General features: G+C 39.4%; 1 protein-coding gene across 1 annotated transcript; it reads left to right on the top strand.

The window, feature by feature from the left end:
* Nucleotides 1–3,106: 3,106 nt before the first annotated feature.
* ASAH1 (N-acylsphingosine amidohydrolase 1) lies at nucleotides 3,107–19,352 on the top strand. Its single transcript, XM_005517685.2, has 14 exons — nucleotides 3,107–3,238; nucleotides 8,447–8,493; nucleotides 8,688–8,778; nucleotides 10,007–10,093; nucleotides 10,997–11,075; nucleotides 11,989–12,063; nucleotides 12,877–12,922; nucleotides 14,217–14,361; nucleotides 15,545–15,599; nucleotides 15,803–15,884; nucleotides 16,482–16,613; nucleotides 16,850–16,973; nucleotides 17,683–17,739; nucleotides 18,423–19,352. Exons 1-14 carry the CDS (start codon nucleotides 3,113–3,115, stop codon nucleotides 18,510–18,512), a joined length of 1,236 nt encoding a protein of 411 aa, XP_005517742.2. The 5' UTR covers nucleotides 3,107–3,112; the 3' UTR covers nucleotides 18,513–19,352.
* The last annotated feature ends 151 nt before the right edge of the window (nucleotides 19,353–19,503 follow it).

Below are 19,503 nucleotides of genomic sequence, written 5' to 3'. Positions count from 1 at the left end.
AGGGAATTGCCCATTTCATATTAGTGTAAATAGGAGATTACAGTGTGGTGCAAGTAGCTATAGGTGACAGTAAGGGAAAAGTGGAACTGAGAGGTGTGTTTATCACAGAGGGGTGAGTTAGTGGAGTAAAAAGTAATGGTAGAGCACATGCAATGAGACTGTCCCAAGTAGGAGAGGAAGTACTAGAACTGGCAAGGGACTGGCAGTCTTGCAGAGAATAAGGGTATTTTAGTAGCAATGGGGTTTCCCTGTATGTTGGGACTAATGATACGCTAGAGTCTTGAGAAAATGTGTTGAGATAGCACAGAAACAGGGATCTGAGGAATTCGCAGGAAATCTAGTCCCAAGAAAATTAAACCAAAGGTATAATAAAACAGTGAATATTGGTGTGTGTATTTAACTGTTGCTATGAGTAATCTTTCTGGATGTTTCCCCAATGGAGGTATTCATGGAGTCATCTTGAAGACACTACATCCTGACAGTAGTGTTAGCATAAGGGGCTTTAATTGAACTGAAACAGAGAAAAAAGGGGGAAGTAATTTGGGCAGCCTCTGCTTGGGGGAGAAGGAATAGATCTGGAGAGTGGTAATACAGTACTGGATAGATGAGTATGAGAGCAGAAGGATGGACATAAGTGCTAAATATCAGTGAGACCAGCTGCTAAGTGTACATCTTAAGATGCATTTTTCTTCCTAGATTTTTGAAAACTGACAGAAGAAACCTAGATTAAATGGAGGGCCTAAGGTGCTGGTGTGGACCCTGAAGGCAAGGCATAGTGATAGGAACACAGCAGAATAGCCATAGTCAGAGAAGGTGACTGGTGCTGGTGTTTCTAAACCAGAAGCACAAAGAGGCCTCAAAAAAGTACACTGTGTAATGTGACAATGGCATCATTTTGTCTTCAGAGCGTTTGGAAAGAGTTTTTAATTTTTCAAAGTCATTGTTTATTTTCTCCTGTTAAAAATGTACTAAAGATGGTAAAGCATCTAGACAAAGATAATAGTCTCTAACAGCTGTCTCCCCCAGATATAAAAGATGAGCAAAAGGGGTTGCAGATGTTCAGAAAATAACAGGACCATCTTAATTAGACTCTTTTTTCCCATAGCCCATAATAGTATATTCAGATATCTGGAACTAAAGACAGGATTATTGTTTTACATGTATTTGTTTTCAACTGAAAATATTTTCCAGACCCTATGGAAACTGCCCGATCTCCTGTTTTTAAAGAACACTCCCATAAAAATCTCAAGGTTTATCCTGTTACACTGTAATTTTCCTGAGTTTGTAAATCCACAAATTGGTTCTGTATCTTCTTTCAGCAGTGCTTAATATTTTTCTGCCTTTGTCTCTAAAGCTCTGTGCAATTGCCAGCTCTGTTGTGAGCTGGCTCCTTCCTACACTGTTGCATACTGTCCTCCCAAGGCTTTCCCACACTACAGTACATTCTCTGTCCTTTACTGTTTCTTAATTTTTGCAGTTCCATGCAGCTTTCCAATCAACCTTCTGCCAAGGACTTCCCTTTTTTTCCTTGCCACCCCCGCTTGGTTTTGTAAGACAGTTAATTGCACAGGCATAATTGTCTTGGTAATTAATAGTCATGATGTAAAGGCTGCATCACTTATTTCCTGTGTGCCTAAAAGCACATGACATGTCTTAGGCACTGCACAGAGCACATGAGACAAAAACACAGGCATCCTGGGAGATTTTGAGTACTTGGAGTACTTCCTCATGGTTCTTTCACCAACTGTTGCCGATGTTCACACTCATCAAGCATTCATTTGCTCACACTAAAATGATAATGCTCATGCTAAAATGACAGCGTGCGCCTAATTTGGCTGCTGGTTTGTACTTGATCTTACAACAGCCTGGTCTAGTGGAAGGTGGCCATAGCAGGGGCTTAGAACTAGATGATCTTTAAGGTCCTTTCCAACTCAAACCATTAGAACTCAAACCATTCTCCAATTCTATGAAATAGATACCATTTAAATAATAATTAGAAGGCAGGGTGCTTATACACTGATGCATCTCATACCCTGTGTTTCTCATTAGTCTGTCTCCCCAGTTGCCAGCTTCCTGCACTCCTAAGCTGCAAGAAGGAGAAAAATCCTTCCTCAGAACATGCCTGCCTGGCATCTTTCCTTACCACTGATGCTCAAAAGATAGGCTGGAAATAAATCCCCATAGCTTGATGTCTGTAGAGCAGGTATTTGTTCATTGCAGCAGTGGTGGTGAGGGGGATGTCTCCACCTGACTCACCCACCTTTGTCAGGTGCTGTGGTATATTTACACAGTAAGTATTGCTTGGTTTTACTGTGTCACTACATCATCACATAGGCGCCAGAACTAATTTACATAGTGTGATCCCATGGTTGTTAGATAGTTCTTTTGCACTGCACTTATGCCTCCCCAGTTCAGGATCATCGGGGGTCTTTGATGAAGGCTTCTGAGGTCTTCATATCTGAGCTTTTCTGCTTTGTCTTCGGAGCATGTGCAGTTATGGTCTGTCTGGTACCAACCAGTCTAAATTCTTTATTTTGTGGCTAATTGGCTTTATATTTGCCGATTTCTCATTAGACTATACTTCTCTATCTCTAAAGCCATCCTCCTGGTGGGTTTTTTCTTTTTTTTTTTTCTATTCAGCATTAAGCAACTAGTTAACCATATGCTTGCCATTATATTGTATAGAAAAATATTTGTACCAGGTTACATAGGTATAAAAGGCTATGATTCAGGTTATATTTATATCAGGTTATATACCTATATCGGGTATATTGGTATCGTATAATTCAAGCTATATAAACACCTTGTAACTTTGACCTACGTTATATAGGCATCACCACACAGCCTGCCTGAAGTCTCCGTCGGACAGAGTAATTAAAAATCTCAGTACTGCCAAAGTGAAAACTGGTGCCACGGGTTTTCTCTCAGTGTTACCAGAGAGAGGCGATTTTATTTCGGACTCTCCTGTGCGGAAGTTGCCTTTTGTGGAAGCCAGAATTCCACCGAAGTTTTGTAGAACTGAGAATGAGCTGCTGGGCTTTCCCGTGGCCGCCCGGGCGGTGCCGCGCCGAGCCGTGCCGGCGCTCCCGCCCCCGGCGGGCGGGGCGCTGTCATGTGGCCGCCGCTCCGGGAAGCGCCGCTCCGAGCGCAGCCGGGCAGGACCATGGCGGGCCGGGGTCGGGCGCTGCTCGTCCTGCCGCTGCTCGTCCTGGCGCTGCCCGCCTGGGCGCCGGACCCGGTGAGCCTGGCGGGGAACGGGGAGGGGCGAGCGGGGCCGGCGGGAGCGGATCGCCCTGGGGCTGGCGGGGGGATGCGGCCGCCGCCGCCCTTCCCGACGCGGGAGGCCGGGCGAGGCTGTGAAGCCACGCGTGTGGATGCGCGGCCGCGCCTCGCTGCCCCCACGGGCTCCCCAGCTCGGGTAGGGCTCCTGTGGCGAGCGGCGCGGCGGCGGGAGGGGCTGTGCCGCGGCGGTGCTGTACAAGTCCTTGCTCGCTGCTGCGCTCGATTTCATGCGCCTCTGCAATGTCGGTGTTGCCTTGTCACACCGCAGCAGCGATCTCCAGACGCAAAGTTGAGAGGGGCTTGCTAAAGAAGCGCGTGGTTCTGAATCTGCTGAGTGTGTTTGCTGTAGTTCACCTGTGGGGAGGAGCGTAGAGCAGGTGGACTTGGTGGGTCGTTTCTAGCTCTTTCGGCCTTTTGGATTTCTTTAACTGAATAAGTGAAATATTTAACTTTTGGTGGAATTGGGAAGCAGGGGAGGCGCGGGTAGTCGTTGGGAGCAGGCTGGCTTCCATCTCCTGGGCATGTAAACGGGTGCTTTTGCTTCCTGGTGTATTCCTGAAGCAGCGAAGTATTTTTTCATGTCTTGAATTTCCTTAAATTAATTCGTCCTCTATGAAGAGGACAGATTTTAAATATCTCTGGACTTCAAAATATTTTTTTTGCACTCCATTTTTAAATATTTTAGGAACATACTACCTCTTTTATTTTTTATTCTTTTGTTTGCTCCAAGTCTTTTATTTCTTTTTTTCTTCTTTTTTTTCTTTTTTGGCAAATTATATTGATTTTGGGAAAATTAGTATGGGTCTTGTGAAAGGGAAGAGATGCAGGAAATTATTGTGGACATCCAGATAGCCAGTGTTCCCTTAGTGTCGTTTTACACAGAATGGGGCTTTTCTTTCTCCCCTCTCTTCTCTCAGTCCTGTCCTACCAGCCAAGAGCAGCTTCCTAACAATATAAGCTATCTCCAGCTTAAAACTCCTTTAGAATTTTAGCCAAAAGTATCCTAAGTGTGGAGTAGTAGGAGAAAGTGCTAGCTGTTAGCAAAGTAGTAGCATTAGAGCTTGATTTGCATTTGATTTTACTTGGTACATCTTGCACAATATCCTCTGTATATCCAGGTTGCAGGTTATGCTACTGTGCAGCCAGCTATTAGGCTTGATTATTTTATTTTTGTTTGAGATGCAGGGATGCATCATTTGCTGAAGAATTCTTCCTATGTGCCACTGGATTCATCTCATTAACAAAGATTACGGAAGATAAATACCTTGTATTAAATCTTAGAGGTGCAGACTGTCAGTCCCTTTAGATTTCATTGAGGCCCCCTCAACCATAATGCTTTTTTGTCCAAACTGCGATTTAAGTTGTCTTGTCACTGTTTCTACGGTATTGTAAAAGTACTCTTAACTCTTAACAGAGTACTCTTAACCTCTGTGTCCAGAAAGGTGAACAGCATTGGGACTCCTGCAGCACATTAGTGTTGCATTGGCATCATTCCATCAGGGAAGAGGAGCAGAGAAAAAAATGTGTTAGATCACAGAGTTCATAGACCAAAAGATGTTAAATATAACAGATTGACTGAAAATATGGAATTATATTTAATAGCTCAAAGAGGTAATTTTCTATTTGTTTTTACATAGGGAGGTGAAAAATATAAAATACATAAATATTAAGGAGGGATACTATAGATGGTCTACCTCAAAAATAAAGAAAGTGCTGGTATTCCTTAGACTGGACAAGCTACATTCAGTCTATTTCATATTAATGAAATTAGGCTAGATCTCAAAATATTTACTCAGCAGTCATTAAACCACACATTAATATTCTGTACTGCAGTTAATAATAACTGTTACTACCTGATTTTTTTTTTTTACAGTTCACCCAATTTGTCTCAATAGCTTGCTAGTTATTTGGTTTCTGTTCCACTTTTTTTTTATACAATCAGTCAAAATATAAATCTTCTGTGCTACTTCCACTTTTTATTTCCATCTTTCCCCATATTATGTTCTACTTGTCCTCCACTGTGTTATCTTCCTGTTAGTGTTTCGATCCTGTGCTGCCACACGTCTGCTTTTGTGTCGTGACATACATCTCAATTTGAAAGGTGGCAGTATATAAGACAATCAAGATATACAACCTACTGGTAACAGTAGATTTTAAAAGGCAAAACAAAGGGACCATTAAAGCACCATTCATGAATAGCTGTATTGCTCTTAGGGGGTTTATTTAATGCATGTATGAAAAGCACATTTATAGTGGTAACCTGCTGTTTGGGTCCAGCTTCCAATAGCTTATTCTAGGGGATGACCTCTGGCTTGTCACATTAGAAACTGCAGGTGATTCTGCCATGCTGGAAGGATATTCTTGCTTTTCTTAGACAGCATTTACTGTTCTTCTTCCACTGTCAAGCCTCTGCAGAGAAGAGAACTCCACTGACCACAGGAGTAACTTCATAGCTGCTTATTTTACTCTGGTTATAAAAAGTGCTTGATGGTTTTTCTGCTGCTGAAAATTCTTCAGGTGTCTTTTTTTAACCTTCTCATAAAGTTCTGCAGTTAATCTTTAGCTGGTTGCAAAAGATAACAATTTTTTTGTTCCTTGTTAGAACTTTGTGTAAAAAAAACAAAACAGCAAAACACCCGACTTCTGGTTTTATGATTGTCTTTACATCTTTTTAAGTTGCTGCCTGTGTGCCAGGGTAAGCTGTACATAGCGCTGTTGCATTCACTTGGTTTGTTCTCAGTGGAGAAGAGACTGCAGGGAGAGAGACCTCTTTGCAGTCTACAGCTCCTCACAAGGGGAAACACAAGGCAGGCACTGATCTCTTCTTGTTGCTAATGAATAGTAGAACCTGAGGGAAGGGCCTGAGGCTGTGTCAAGGGAGGTTTAAACTGGATATTAGGGAAAGGTTTTTCACTGAGGGTGGTGGGGCACTGCCTGTCAGAGATCAAGCTGCATTTGGACATGTTCTCAGGCATAGGTGTGTCTCAGACTTGTCTGGTGCAGGGCCAGGAGTTGGACTTGATGATCTTTGTACCTTCTCTAACTCAGGATATTCTGTGATTCTTTGATGTAATAGTTAACCTAAAGAAATAGTTAATAGTCTTTAATTTCTTCAGATAGCTCAGTTTTGAAAGATGTACAGGCTTCTTTACCTTGCTTTATACTTAGGTTAGAAATCTAAAAATACCACCTGTAAGGAGGAAACATTTTCTTTGTTCTCTCTCCCTTTAACTGTTGATTTCTTCACCTTTTTTGTGGCTTAGGCTGCAAAGCACTGGGAAGATAAAAATAGCTGCAGATACAGGATTAAAATCTCAGGGGTAGGTGCCAGGAGTGACATAACGTTTAGCACCTTTAGCTTAAAATCCTCTGAAATCAGTTTTGCACAGGTGCCACTGTTTCCTCTGTGAGCATGAGCTCTACTGACAGAGAAACGGAATTTTCATTCACTTTGGATAACTTCTTTGTTAGAAGCTTTATCTGTCAGGAAACATATTTTGATGGAGGGATTTCCTGAAGGTCCAAATCTGTACATCCACTGCAGTAGGATATATATGTAATGTGATAGATTTTAGTATTGCAGGATGGAAAATTGCACAAGACAGTTGCATCAATACTCTTAAGCATTTGTCTGGCTTTGCACAAAACCTCTGACTTTTGTTGCCTAATTAGTCATCTGATATCTCTCCTACCCTCCTTGTTTTGACTTTCTCACTTTGGAAATTAAATGGCCTTTTGTGTTTGACATTGTGTTCCAGCTGTGCAAAGGCTGTAACTGCACTGCAGTGAAATCTAGGAAACACAAAGCTGCTGGTCCTATACCTTCACTGCATGTATTGGAAAACCAAAATTCATCTCATGCTTTCTCTCATCAAATGGAAATACTAGAAAGAAATAACATTACAACACACAGAAATCAATCCCAATTTAGAATTGCTGTTTCCAGTTGTAACACATTAGGCCAGTGTTTAAAGTCTGTGGCATTGTGTAAGACATTGTGCTTTCTGTATTAATGCATTAAAAACAGATAATGAGATTAGCCCGAAGAGAACATTGACATAAGTTAACTTCTCTGTCCTAGTTACATAGGTGCTGGAGATGTTGCAGTTTTCACTGGAACCAGAATGTATTATAAGGACACTCTAGTAATCCAATTAATACAGCCTAATAAATATTGGAAATCAAGGGTGGGGAGGAAGGGAAGTGGTGGAAGGATCACTTCATAATTTGTTTGTGTTCTGTCTCCCAAATAGTTGTGCTTCGGGAGCTTTTCTACAGGCTCCCAGAACAGCACATGTACCTTTCCATTTTCTTAGTGAGATACAATATACTCGGAGTTCACTGAACTTCTCACATAGATTTGGGACCAAATCTGGCCTTCTCTCAACTGGCTTGAAGCACAAATGTGGGTGGCCAGTAGGCATTTCCGTGTATGTCGCTGGGTAAAACATAGAATTAAAATTGTGGCATGTATATGCATATGTTTATATATTTATATGCATGCTTTATGTAATTGATAGAAAAACAACCTCGCCTTGAGTACACCTAAAACAGTTCTCAAACTTGCATTTGTAACTAGCCATGCTCCCAGGAATGAAGGTGTATTTTTTAGTTCCATTCCTGAATTGCACCCCACATAATGTTTACCACTTCAGCAGCATTTCTCCACACTGAATCCAAAATCGTGCCATATAGCTCATTCCACCAGCTGAGGGACTGCCCAAAGTTCATTATGCTTTCCCTGCCCCAGCTGCACAGTGCAGCTTAACACTAAACATAATTAGGAATGACACTAAAAAATGGGATTATGAATTGGATGAACAGAACAGACTAGTCCATACTGAGATCTAAGGTTCCTGAACTTATATAAAGAATATGCTTTTGAAGTGTTCTTCGTTAAATCACACAGAGTAAAAATATATGCAGTTTGTATATTTATCATACCCTTTTGCTTGCCCTGGACTACATTAGACAAGTTGTGTAAAGATATGTCAGCATGGGGAAGTTGCTGCTGGTCCCTCCTCTTCTATTTTCCTCTTTCAAAAGACCCAAGATTTTGAATTAATTGACTAGTCCTAAAGGCTTAATTCAAAAGTAAGTCTACTAGAATAATAGTGTTTTAACAAAGAAGCTAATATATAGTAATATTGCATTGTCTTTGCAGTATGGAGAAGAGTGCAGGAGTAAAATGTATCCTCCTTCAGGACCAACGTAAGTAATCTGATTCAAATTGTCTAGCAAATTACAGAGAAGTTGTGATTTGCAAGTCTGAACAGGATTTTTTTTCTTGAAACTTGTTCCTGTTGCAGATCTACAAAGTGCTAGTTAGAGGTGGGAAGCACCTATTTTGTCAAATGTTTTTTCGGAGCCTTCTTTAAATTTGATCTCTGGTGTTTATCTCTCAGGTTCAAAGGGAATATACCCACATATGTCATAAATCTCGATTTACCTCCCAGCAAAAGGTGGGATGACTTGATGCGCGACAAAAAGACAGAGGTAAGAAATACAGAGCTTGCTCTGAAGCTCAGCAGATACAAACTAGCACATAGCCTTTTATTTTGAGAAAAGTTTTAAAAGGAATGCATGTGCTAAAAGTATCTGAAAGGGATAATATGTCCAGTTGATTTTTCTAATATGATTCCAGTTCAAAATAATTGTTTTGGTAAATTTTATTTTCTGTTTAACACTTTAAGCTAGCAGCATCAAGTACAGACACTGGTGTTTGGGACATAGAGGTGTAAAAACCAGTGTGCCATAAACAAGCGTGTGCCATTCCATTTATCAAATCTCTAGTTGTGAAGTTGTGCAGAATGAAGAGGGAGCAATACACTAAAGGAACAGCCTTGGTAAACTGAAGTGAAACTGAGGCAGCAACTTTTCTCTGCACCTCCTTACTTCTCTCAAAATGCTGTATGAGGTGATGAAATGGCAAGGGAGAAATTAAGAACTTCCTCCTTTCAGGAATGCTGGTTGTAGCACTGGTGTTTACATAGCACAAATAATATTTTTAATATTTGAGCCTATTTCAAACTAATTAAAACAGCTGTTCCAAAGATGGCTGAAAATTCAGTTCAGTAATTTTTAATTTCTCAAGCAAGGCCAGGGCTTTTTGCTATGTCCCTTGACTTTGGCCTTTCCACTCTGAAAGCCAGACAAATTCTAATTACTTGCTAATATTTATTTTAAAAGTCTCATTTAAACCAGTGGGTGTTGAAAGCTTAAGTTTTCACCTTAAATTGTGAAGAGTCTTGTCTCTTGTGTGCTTTGGAGTTAGATCACATGGAGTGGAACTCTTAATTGCGACATTTACGTGTTGCAAATCAAAAGCATGTGATTTAGTAAGAAATGTATTGAGTGTTTTTGTCTTCATTAACATCAGCGCTTAAGCAAAGAGCTTGAAATTAACATTCTGAAAGTGCAGAGTATTAAAATGTGTTCAAAGGAGCAGAAGACAAGGACGGCTTTTCTGTAATTTGTTGTTTCTGGTAGAAGGACACATTGGAGTTAGTCAAGAAAGTTACTTGAACAAGGCTTGAAGGGTGGTTCTAGTGGGGAGCTGGGGGTATTTGTCTCACCAAGAATGTGACATTTAACACTTTATTTAAATATGTATTTTTCTCAACAAAGTGATTTTTTTCAGAAGTCTGTCAAGGAGTTCTGTTCGTATTTTAGAAATTCTTATGCTTAAGATCTTCCATTCAACAAAAGCCCTTGCTCTTTTTAGCTGAAGACTGTGGTCCAGAATATTAAAGATATAGCAAATACCTTCTTCCCCAGTGGCAAAGTTGTTGACATTGTGGATAACAAAATAGTAAGTATTCTCAGCTTAATTATTTTATTTCTCTATGCTCTGACTATAGAATTAGAATGCTTCTAAATCTGGCAATTAAGAACTTTCAAAGTTATTAACTTACACGTTCTTAATTCCACTTCCAGAACAGAACAAAAATGCTATTTCAAACAGTCACTGAAATTTTGCCTTCTTGACTACTTTGAATGACTGAAACAATCAAACAAAAAATGCACATCTCTTTCTCCTCTAATTTTTCCTAAGATCTTTTCAAGTTTGGATTAGTAACACTAGACAGGTATGTAACAGACTTAGTTACTGAAGGAAGACACTTGACTGAAATTTTTTACCATGTTCTACTTCTTTTAAACAGTACAGTGAAATCAGGTTTTGAAAATTGTAATAAAAATCTGATTACAGGGACAACTTTGACCAAGCCTCACCTTCAAAATTAACTTGATTCTGATTAAAGTAAGCTTTGGCTTGGAACAGGGGAAAGCAGTGTAGGATTAGAGACAGCAAAAGGCCAGATCTCTAGCCCATCTTTAGTTACAGCATATCCCTGTGTGCCTGAGTGGGGTGGACATAAAGGCAGCTATTACGGGTGCCCATAAACACTGACATTGAGCTCCATTGCAGTTGAGCTTTTAATATATACAAGTCCTACTTCACTTTTCTGCCTGTTGGTGCTAAGACAGACAGTGCTCGTGTCCATTGCTTACGTCAGTGTTTTGATAAGAGCTTTACTTCCCTTAAGTATGTACTTGTCTTCAAAGGACTCTGCAAATATCTTCAAGTTCTACGGGCTGCAGAGAAATTAAACACTCAATAGTTGTGAGAAAAGTGTGCTTGTTGAGGAGACATTTGTTATAAGTAACAAAATACTGTTAATTTAAACATGTCATACAAAACTTATTCTTTCAGGCTCATCTGACTGCCACACTTCCTTATCCTTTCAATGAAGAACTCCAAGGGATTGCAAATTCATCTGGGATTCCTTTGGGTAACAGTTTCCAAGACTTATTAATATCCTGGAAAATATCCTAGGAAAGCTAGGAATGCAGACTCATTTAAAATTAGTGTGTTTACCAATATGCAGTTAGTTGTAGACATCTGTTACTTTAACAAATCATAAATTAAGCAGTTAAAGCAATAAATTACATCTCACACTAAACAAAAACAGTGTTTTAGAGGAGAATGGAATAAATCATATTAGCCTTTTATCAGGCTGGGACTTGTCTGTTAGAGCTGTGAGTTCTCACTCCAAGGTTTTGGGAAGTGGAGGAAGTCTCAGATCTTGTGCACCAAAATTTGAGGGAATCATTTATTCTTGTTGGTTTTGCACTCTGCTATGTTTCTGCTGTTGACAAAGAAAGAAGTCAAGGCTCAGTTTCCTGCTGTGCTTTCTTTCCCTTGTGGTCCTTGCCATGTCTTTCTGCCTTCCCTCTGTACCTCCTGCAAAAGAATGCCATTCCAGGTGAGGACTAGGCACCAAGTTCTTCCAGAACTGAGACAGAGAAGGACCACTGCCTGTTTGCACTGTGTCCCTCATACAGGGCCAATCCACCTGCTGTAAGCAGCAGCTCTTATGTGGCAGTTGGTGCATATAGCAGCTTTCTTCTTTAAAGTGAATTTTATAGCTCATTTTGAAGTTTCCAGAGGGGGAGGTAACAATGACTGTCAGCTTTGTGCATGGTTAGGCACAAAAGTCTGATTCTGATCCCTCTATTTGCCTTTTAGGAAGCTCTTGATTTTGCTGAACCAGTCAGTTTAAAGATCAAAAGAGATTTAAATTGAATTTTTTAACAGAAACATTACAGGATACTGAGCTTTGCACTATGCTTTTTTCTAACCATTTTTTTTCTGTTCATGGCAAATTTCAAAATACTGAACTTTATTTCTTTTTTTTCTTCTAGGAGAAATCGTTATTTTTAACATTTTTTATGAAATTTTTACTGTATGTACATCAATAGTGGCAGAAGATAAAACAGGTAATGCAATCCAAAATAATGTTAACAGTTTTCTTTTATATAGAAGAGGGTCCACCTCAGTTATGCAAATACAATCCTCCCCAACTGCAGGCAGTAAGGTCTACTAAAGAGACTAAAAGGTAATAATGCCTAAGGACTGATAATAAAAGGTATTCCTTGGGAAAGGGAATAAGAGTTCATAAGTGTCTTAGGTTTAAAACAAAGGACAAAAATACTTTCAAAGATAATTTGGGTTTGGTTTTGTTGGATGATGAGTTTTTTGTGATTGGTTGGGGTATTTTAATAGGTGGTATTTGTTTTTCTAGGGGAAAGAAACACCATCTACACACCTGAAACTTTCTCAGTGCCATGCAGGATTTTGCATCTAGTTTCTAGATATTGCATGTGTATGCTGGTAGAGAAAATGGACAGTCTCTTCTAAGAAAAGAGACTCTTTCATCCTCCTACATAGTTCTGCAGCCCTTGTCTGCACCTTTTCCAACCTAGGAAGTTTCTAAGGGATTCCCAGAGGGCTTACAAACATCTCGCTTTTAGAGGAAGCTCAAGGTGTTGCCATAGCAGTAAGATAATGTGGAAACATTAGAGGCTGAGATGGACAGCAGTTTGCAGGATTACTTGATCTCAGTTATGGCAAAACACCTCTGACTAATAAAATACCCATCGTTATATTGTGGTTATGAAAAGGGAAAGTAGAGAATGCTGTTTTCCCTGCCCATTTTCCAGGTATTTTACTGCTTACTCATTTCTTGAGTTTCTAAGCTGAAATTCTTCTATTTCTTTGGAAAATTGTATTAATTATTTATTGTTGCATAGGGAAACTGTACCACGCCAGAAATTTGGATTTTGGACTCTTCCTAGGGTAAGTACTTAAACTTATGACTTTCATTTTTTAAACCCAAAGAAAAAGAAAGCTGAACTTGAAATAGCTACCCACATTCTTTGAGTCTTCTTTGGATGTCCATAAGATTGTGACAAGTAATTCTCCACTGTGTGTTGTACAAAAGGCTAAAATGAAAAGATCAGGACGTTCTGCTAATCTTATGTCAAACTGCTCCAGGTGCATCAAGAGCAGTTGTGTTTTGCTACTTACTTTTTTTCTCAGCTCCAGTTCAAACTGTCTCAAACCATAAATGTAACCTGATCTCTGAGGCACAGTATATCTTGTTCTTTACATGATGGGATGAAGCATCAATCTTAATATATGAAGTGAAGTGGGGATTGGACTGGGGCTTGGCATTTTAATGATTTCCTCCCCCTCATCCCCCACAGTTATTGTACTCTGCTCCACTGGCATTTCCTATCGATGCTCATTTCCATACAAACTTTGTTGCCCAGTACTCATTAGTTCTCCTTTCATACCCCATGGCATTTGCTTTTATTACCCCAATAAAATGTATTTTGTAACATCACTGTTCCAGATGATGCTCACAATTCCACAATTGGAATTTAAATGCTCATCTTTATTAAAATTCTTACAATATTCTTACATATTAATACATTGCATATTAAAAACTCACATGTTGTCTACTGTGACTCCACCTATCCCTTGGTTTGGCTTGTGTTGGACTTCTCTCACTTGTTAGAAATACTGTGAACATGCTTCCTGAAAATTAAGGAAACTTTCAAAGCTGCTCCCAGAGTCTGGGTTATTTCCAGAGAATTTAACAGTCTGCTAAGTGCAGTTTATCAGCCTTTTGCCTACAAACTGCTTGGGCTTATTTTACAAACTAGGATTGGTACTTCCTTCATGTAGAGCAAATCCAGTAGTACGTGATTTCTTCTCTGCCTTTGAAAAATAAGAATTCGAGGTTTGGTGTCACAGGCAGTACCTGTGGCTGCCTTTGCCAGCGGGTGGAGAACAAAGTTACGTGTTCAAAACAAACTAGCTGTGATGGTGGTGCTATTTAATCCTGATCAATATATATGCTCTTGGTTCAAGTAAAACATTAGTTCTTTTTACTGCCTGCCTGTGCATTTAGACTGCTTAGTTGTTCCTTGCTGGTGCTGCTCAGGTAACTACAGAGCAGTGATGCTGGCTGACATGAGTAAGATCAGAGAAGAGGCATCACACACAGGATGTCTACATGCTGTGAAGGGAAGCCTTGAAAACTACTGAGAGAGGGAAATTTCAAATGCTGTACTGTCTCCTGCAGGTGGGATGTTAAAAATAATTCCTGGACGTTAACTCGGGAACTGAAGCCTTTAGTGGTACTCCTGGACTTTCAGAGAAACAACAAAACAGTGTTCAAGTCCACAAATTTTGCAGGATACATAGGCATGGTGTCTGGAGTCAAACCAGTAAGTATGGGGATGGGGCCTTGTCAATTGGTTACAAGTGCTTCAGACTTTCCTTTAATATTTAAATTTTTCTGGTTTTGTGTTCTGCCTTGGGATGTTTTCCAAAAAGTGATCTCTGGTGTGAAGCACAGCTACTCGAAGACAGTTAAAAGAAAACAATGCTGCACCCTTCCTTGTGAAAGGAGATTGCCTAAACTACATGTTTTCATTTGGACAGTTCTTAAAAACAGCATTGAATTTCGAATATGAACAGGAATGAATACAAAATGCTGAAGTGGTTAGAGTTTCTTGATGGCTAGTAGCTAATGCTGTGATCCCAGAGGTGAAACAGCACATTTGTGCTATTTAATTCTTTATCCAGTCCTTCTTGGAAAAGGCAGTCCTGCATTTTAAGATTTTTTTTTTGTTGGGTTTTTGTTTAATAGGCGCTTGAAATCTGGGGTTTATATACATCTTAAAAACCAGCAGTACAGAACTATATCAGGATGTCCAACTTACCACAATTTCTCCTTTTCTACATGCTCTATCTTCTATTATAGGTAGTCTTTCTTCTTGTAGAACATTTCTGGGATAAATGTCTGCATTGTATCCATTTATTTTTGTCTTCTGCTCAAATAAATTGAGAAGACTCTATTCTGAAAATGATTCAGTGTAGCTGAATTCAGTTTTTGTCTGAAACATTACTTGGAGAAGACCGAGATTTGAGTTTGAATTGTGTGTTCCAAGTAGCATGGACTCCAGTGTGTGCAGCTGCCATGTCCATGCAAATAACAGTAACATATCAGGGTGTGCTTAGCACTGGGACTTAAAAATCTGCCTTCAAACTAGAATAGTACTCAGAGGTCTGAGAAGAAGGTGACATACATCAGGGAAAGGAAAACTGCTAATTCAGCAATACAACACAGACCAAGAGGAAAAAATGGCCACAGGCTTGAGTTGCTTAGCATAAAAGCATACCTTGCTGATTATGTGCCATGTCAAAAAACTCATTTCTACTTATTCAAGCCATGATGAATTAGGTTCTTCTTTACATGACCTTGATCTTGCAGTCTGCTACTCAAAGGGGAAGAGCGTAACAAACAAGAAGCTCAATTGACATCTAAGTTGCAATGCTGCCTCTTGTTTATTACTGGTACTCGTGGGCTGGCAATGGCTGAAGGTTGGCTTGTTTAATGCTTTTCAGAACTTGTTCACTCTGACAATGAATGAGCGTTTCAGTCTTGATGGTGGTTATGTGGGTGAGTAATGCTCATTTCTTTTCATTATTTCTGCACAAGTTTTCCAGACCTTGGGCAAACCAGTTACCTTAATAAACAGGTATACAAATGGTGAAAAGATTGCAGATGAGTGAGATAAAACACAGCTCATTTTAAAACCAGCTGTGAAAGTTAGAATAGCACGAGTGAGCCATCTGAAAACAAATTATTGTCCTATTTTGCAGGAATCTTCGAATGGTTTCTTGGTAGAAGAGATGGTATGTGGATGGGCTTTCTTACAAGAACAGTATTAGAGAATGCTACAAGGTATTCCCTCTCCCCCTAAATATTATGCTCCTTTAATCTGCTTTGCATTCAACTAGCATGAATACTGTAGATGTATGCTTAATATCCAGTGATATAGATACCTTCCTAGTGGCCTTAACTTTAAATAGTTCTGGATTTGCTAGTACTCTGGAGCAGGAGGCAAAGCATCACACATGATCCCTCAAATATTTTTTCAAAGATTTCTTTTTTCCTGATGAGCCTGTTGGTAATCTAAATGCATAACAGCATTCTGCATCAAAGCACACCCAACAGGTACTGGTACATTGTAGGAAGTAAGCAGAAGCAAAGCTGTTCGGCAGTAAATAAATTCAGTGGAATATGAGACAGTATGTCATTGTTTTACTCATGTTAAGTGTAGAAAAAGTGCAAAGAGCACCTCTAAACAATCATACTTCAAGTTCAAAATAAGACAAGAGGCTTTGCTTAAATGTATTCCTTTATCGTGATCCTGTCTCCTCATGTCCATGAAAAGGGAAGAAAAGCTTAACTACCAAAACTTCCTGTGTCTGTGAAACTTGCTCTTCAGTACTTGAACCATTTATAGCATTTAATAGTCCAACACTATCTTACCCACAGTTACCAGGATGCAAAAGACAGACTGGCAAAAACAAGACTGCTGGCTCCAGCTTACTTTATTCTGGGTGGAAAAAATTCTGGAGAAGGGTGTGTGATAACTCGGTCCAGGACAGCTGCTCTGGATATCTGGGAGTGAGTATGCTTGACCTGACACCTGACTCAGTCTTCCAGAAGAGGACAGGTTCCACCAATAATTGTTTGCTCTGTTTCTTGTGTCTTCTGTTGTACAAGAACTCGCTTCTTTACCATCATTGAAAAGTACCACAGCAAGCCTAAAAAAATAATGCATCTCTATATAGTATATGCTGTATATATGTACTTATTGTGTACTTAGAGAAGCAAAACACAAACTTGGACCTCTTTTTCAGCCTTGATATCGAGAAGGGCACTTGGTATGTGTTAGAAACCAACTACGATCGCTGGAAGCCTCCACTGGTGCTGGATAATCGTAGAGGACCTGCAATGAAATGCCTGAACCAGACAACACAAGAGGTAAAGATCCTCCAAATACCTCATATCCTGCTCTGAAACTCCCAAGTTGCAGTACTGACCTGACACAGCCAGGAGCATTCAGGTTATTTTCAAACACAGCTGTAATGACACAAGTGGCTGATGATTTTGTGATAACTTATCTATGCTTCTGGGTTAGAAGAAGCTGGCTCTTTATGTGGGGGCGGTTTGTAGGTTTTTTGTTTATTCATTAGTTGAATTGTTTGGGATTTTTTTGGGTATTGTTTTGGTTTTTTTGGTTTGGGTTTTGGTGGTGGTTTTAGGGGCAATTGGGTTTTCAGGATTATTTTTGGATTGGTTTGGTTTGTTGAGGGTTTCTGTTTGTTTGTTTGTTTGTTTTGCATTTTCTTTTCATCTAGGTGGGTTTCCTGAAAGAATTTTCAGCAGCTGCATATGCAGGAGGGTACACCCAGAGATACTTTGAGAAAGACTTGTGGTGTCTTCAGTAGTTTTACCAGTGAGATTCAAACACGTACTCTTGGGCAGCTAACACACTTAAGTGTGCCATGCTCTACTAAGATCTGGTCAGGTCAAATTTTTACAGCCCACATTCTTCTGATACCAAAGTGTTATGGGTATCTTGTACTCTTAAAGCTGTATCTTGTTATTTAAGTGAGGTGTAAAAAGTTAGTTCTCAGCAGTTACATTAACATATTAATGCCCTTAATAACCGTGTATTATTTTCTTTCAGAATCTCTCTCTACCGGCAATTTATGATGTTCTCTCCACAAAGCCTGTCCTCAATAAGGTAATGCTTTTATTTCTGCAGAAAGTTTAGAGTGGGGAGCATACCACTAACTACTGTACATCTAAGGAGGAGGCTTCAGTGGTACATTCAGGGTTTTTTTAGGTGAAAACAGGAATGTAAAAACAAATTTCACATTACCTTGTATTTAATTTAATGTAATTAATTTTAATGTAATTAATTTAATTATTGGAGTAGCTATTTTCAAAAGGCCTTACAGCTTTAAAATTCTCAGTAGCCTGAGCCCTTTCCTCATAGCTGGCCCTGGTTTGACGCAGCTGCTGCTCTGCAGACATCTGGAGCACCCTTCTATCCAGAATTAATGCATGATCTGTGTCCGTATAATTCACATAAAACAAGTTAATATACCTCATGATTTAGGCATACTACAGGCACATTATTCTTGCAACACAAGAGGTTTTAGTCTGAACTTGAAATTTTGGTGTTTAGGGAAAAAAAACTGAAGGAAATAGTTTTTAAGAGTTTTTGAATGATGAAGTTTAATTCCTGTGTTGAGTGGAGGCAGCATTCTTAACTGAGAACACAGACAATTCATACTTGCACATTGTTGACTAAAGAAGGTAAATGCTTATTTTAGTAGAACTGTTCAGCTATATCAGAGAGTTTTTCACTAATTCCTGTAATGTGGTTTATTTCCTTTTGTCTTCCTCCCCATTGCCCATTAGCTGACTGTGTGCACAACACTGATGGAGGTGTATAATGGCCATACAGAGACTTACCTGCGGGAATGCCCAGATCCCTGTAGTCCTTGGTAGCCCTGTACCTCTCCTGTGTTGGAAGCTGCTTGTCCAAACTGGCGGTCCTCCACGAGAAAACGCTTCTGGAAAGAGATTACTCAGTCTAACTCCTTTCTTCAGAAATCTAATGGCTCTACAGAAATGGCAAGGAGCTTCTAGCAATGAAGGACCCTATATCACAGCAGACTTTCTTGCTTTGTAACCAGCAGTTCTGCTGACAAGAAATGTATCCTCATGAGTGTCTGGTGTGATTTCAGCCATTTCTGCCAAATGAGTTCAGCAGTCAGTTCTAGATCTCTTCAGTCTTGGCAGTATTCTTGGTGTGTTATTGGTTAGGGGTTTGTTAATTTTTGGTTTTTTGGTTTGGTTTATTTAGATTAAAATCCTTCTAAAGAACACAAGTTATAATGGCACCTACCAACCATCAAAAAGAATTGCGTATAAGAAAACCATCTGGGACAATACAGTTCTGTTATTCTTTCATAAGCACTTAAAATTAATTGCTATTGTTCTGGTATAATATGAGGATATGTCTGATATGCCCTTTTATAAAATAACCTACAGAGTGTCATATTTAGTCACAGAAACAAGGTCTTTGGGAAATATCTGAAGCTAGATCTGAGCCAAGAATGTCTTGCTACTGATTTATAACTCTTTGCTGAAGCTCTTTCTTGGCCTGTTAACAAATGTGTTTTTTTAATACAGGTTTTTCTGTTGTCTCAAAAAAATAATGAATACTAATACAATAAAGAGAAGATACTTTCTGTGACCAAAGTACACATGTACTGATTTTATACTTCAGTCTAAGACATCATGCATGTTAGATACCACACAGCATAAACTGCTTTCATTTTCAAATAGACTGTGTCTGAAAAACTGATTTCTTCTGATTTTGTAAACGGTAGTTAAAGCTATTATCATAGTAAGATAATTGGGTTGTTTTAGGAAGATTTTGGTCAGTTGGTTTTTTTGAAAGTGGGGAAAGGAAGCCATCAGATACACCATTGTC

This window comes from Pseudopodoces humilis, chromosome 6 (assembly GCF_049639895.1).
Source record: "Pseudopodoces humilis isolate 2021_Gansu_Grassland_sample_001 chromosome 6, ASM4963989v1, whole genome shotgun sequence".
Taxonomy (NCBI): Eukaryota; Metazoa; Chordata; class Aves; order Passeriformes; family Paridae; genus Pseudopodoces; species Pseudopodoces humilis.
This window is presented reverse-complemented; position numbering and strand designations above follow the sequence as displayed.

What these genes read in the sequence shown, in the direction of transcription:
- ASAH1 (XM_005517685.2), top strand. Translation starts at nt 3,113, where the DNA reads ATGTGGCCGCCGCTCCGGGAAGCGCCGCTCCGAGCGCAGCCGGGCAGG. An exon ending in ACATTGTGGATAACAAAATA is followed by an intron (nt 10,094 to 10,996) that starts GTAAGTATTCTC and finishes TTATTCTTTCAG; the next exon opens with GCTCATCTGACTGCCACACT. An exon ending in AGTGGCAGAAGATAAAACAG is followed by an intron (nt 12,064 to 12,876) that starts GTAATGCAATCC and finishes ATTGTTGCATAG; the next exon opens with GGAAACTGTACCACGCCAGA.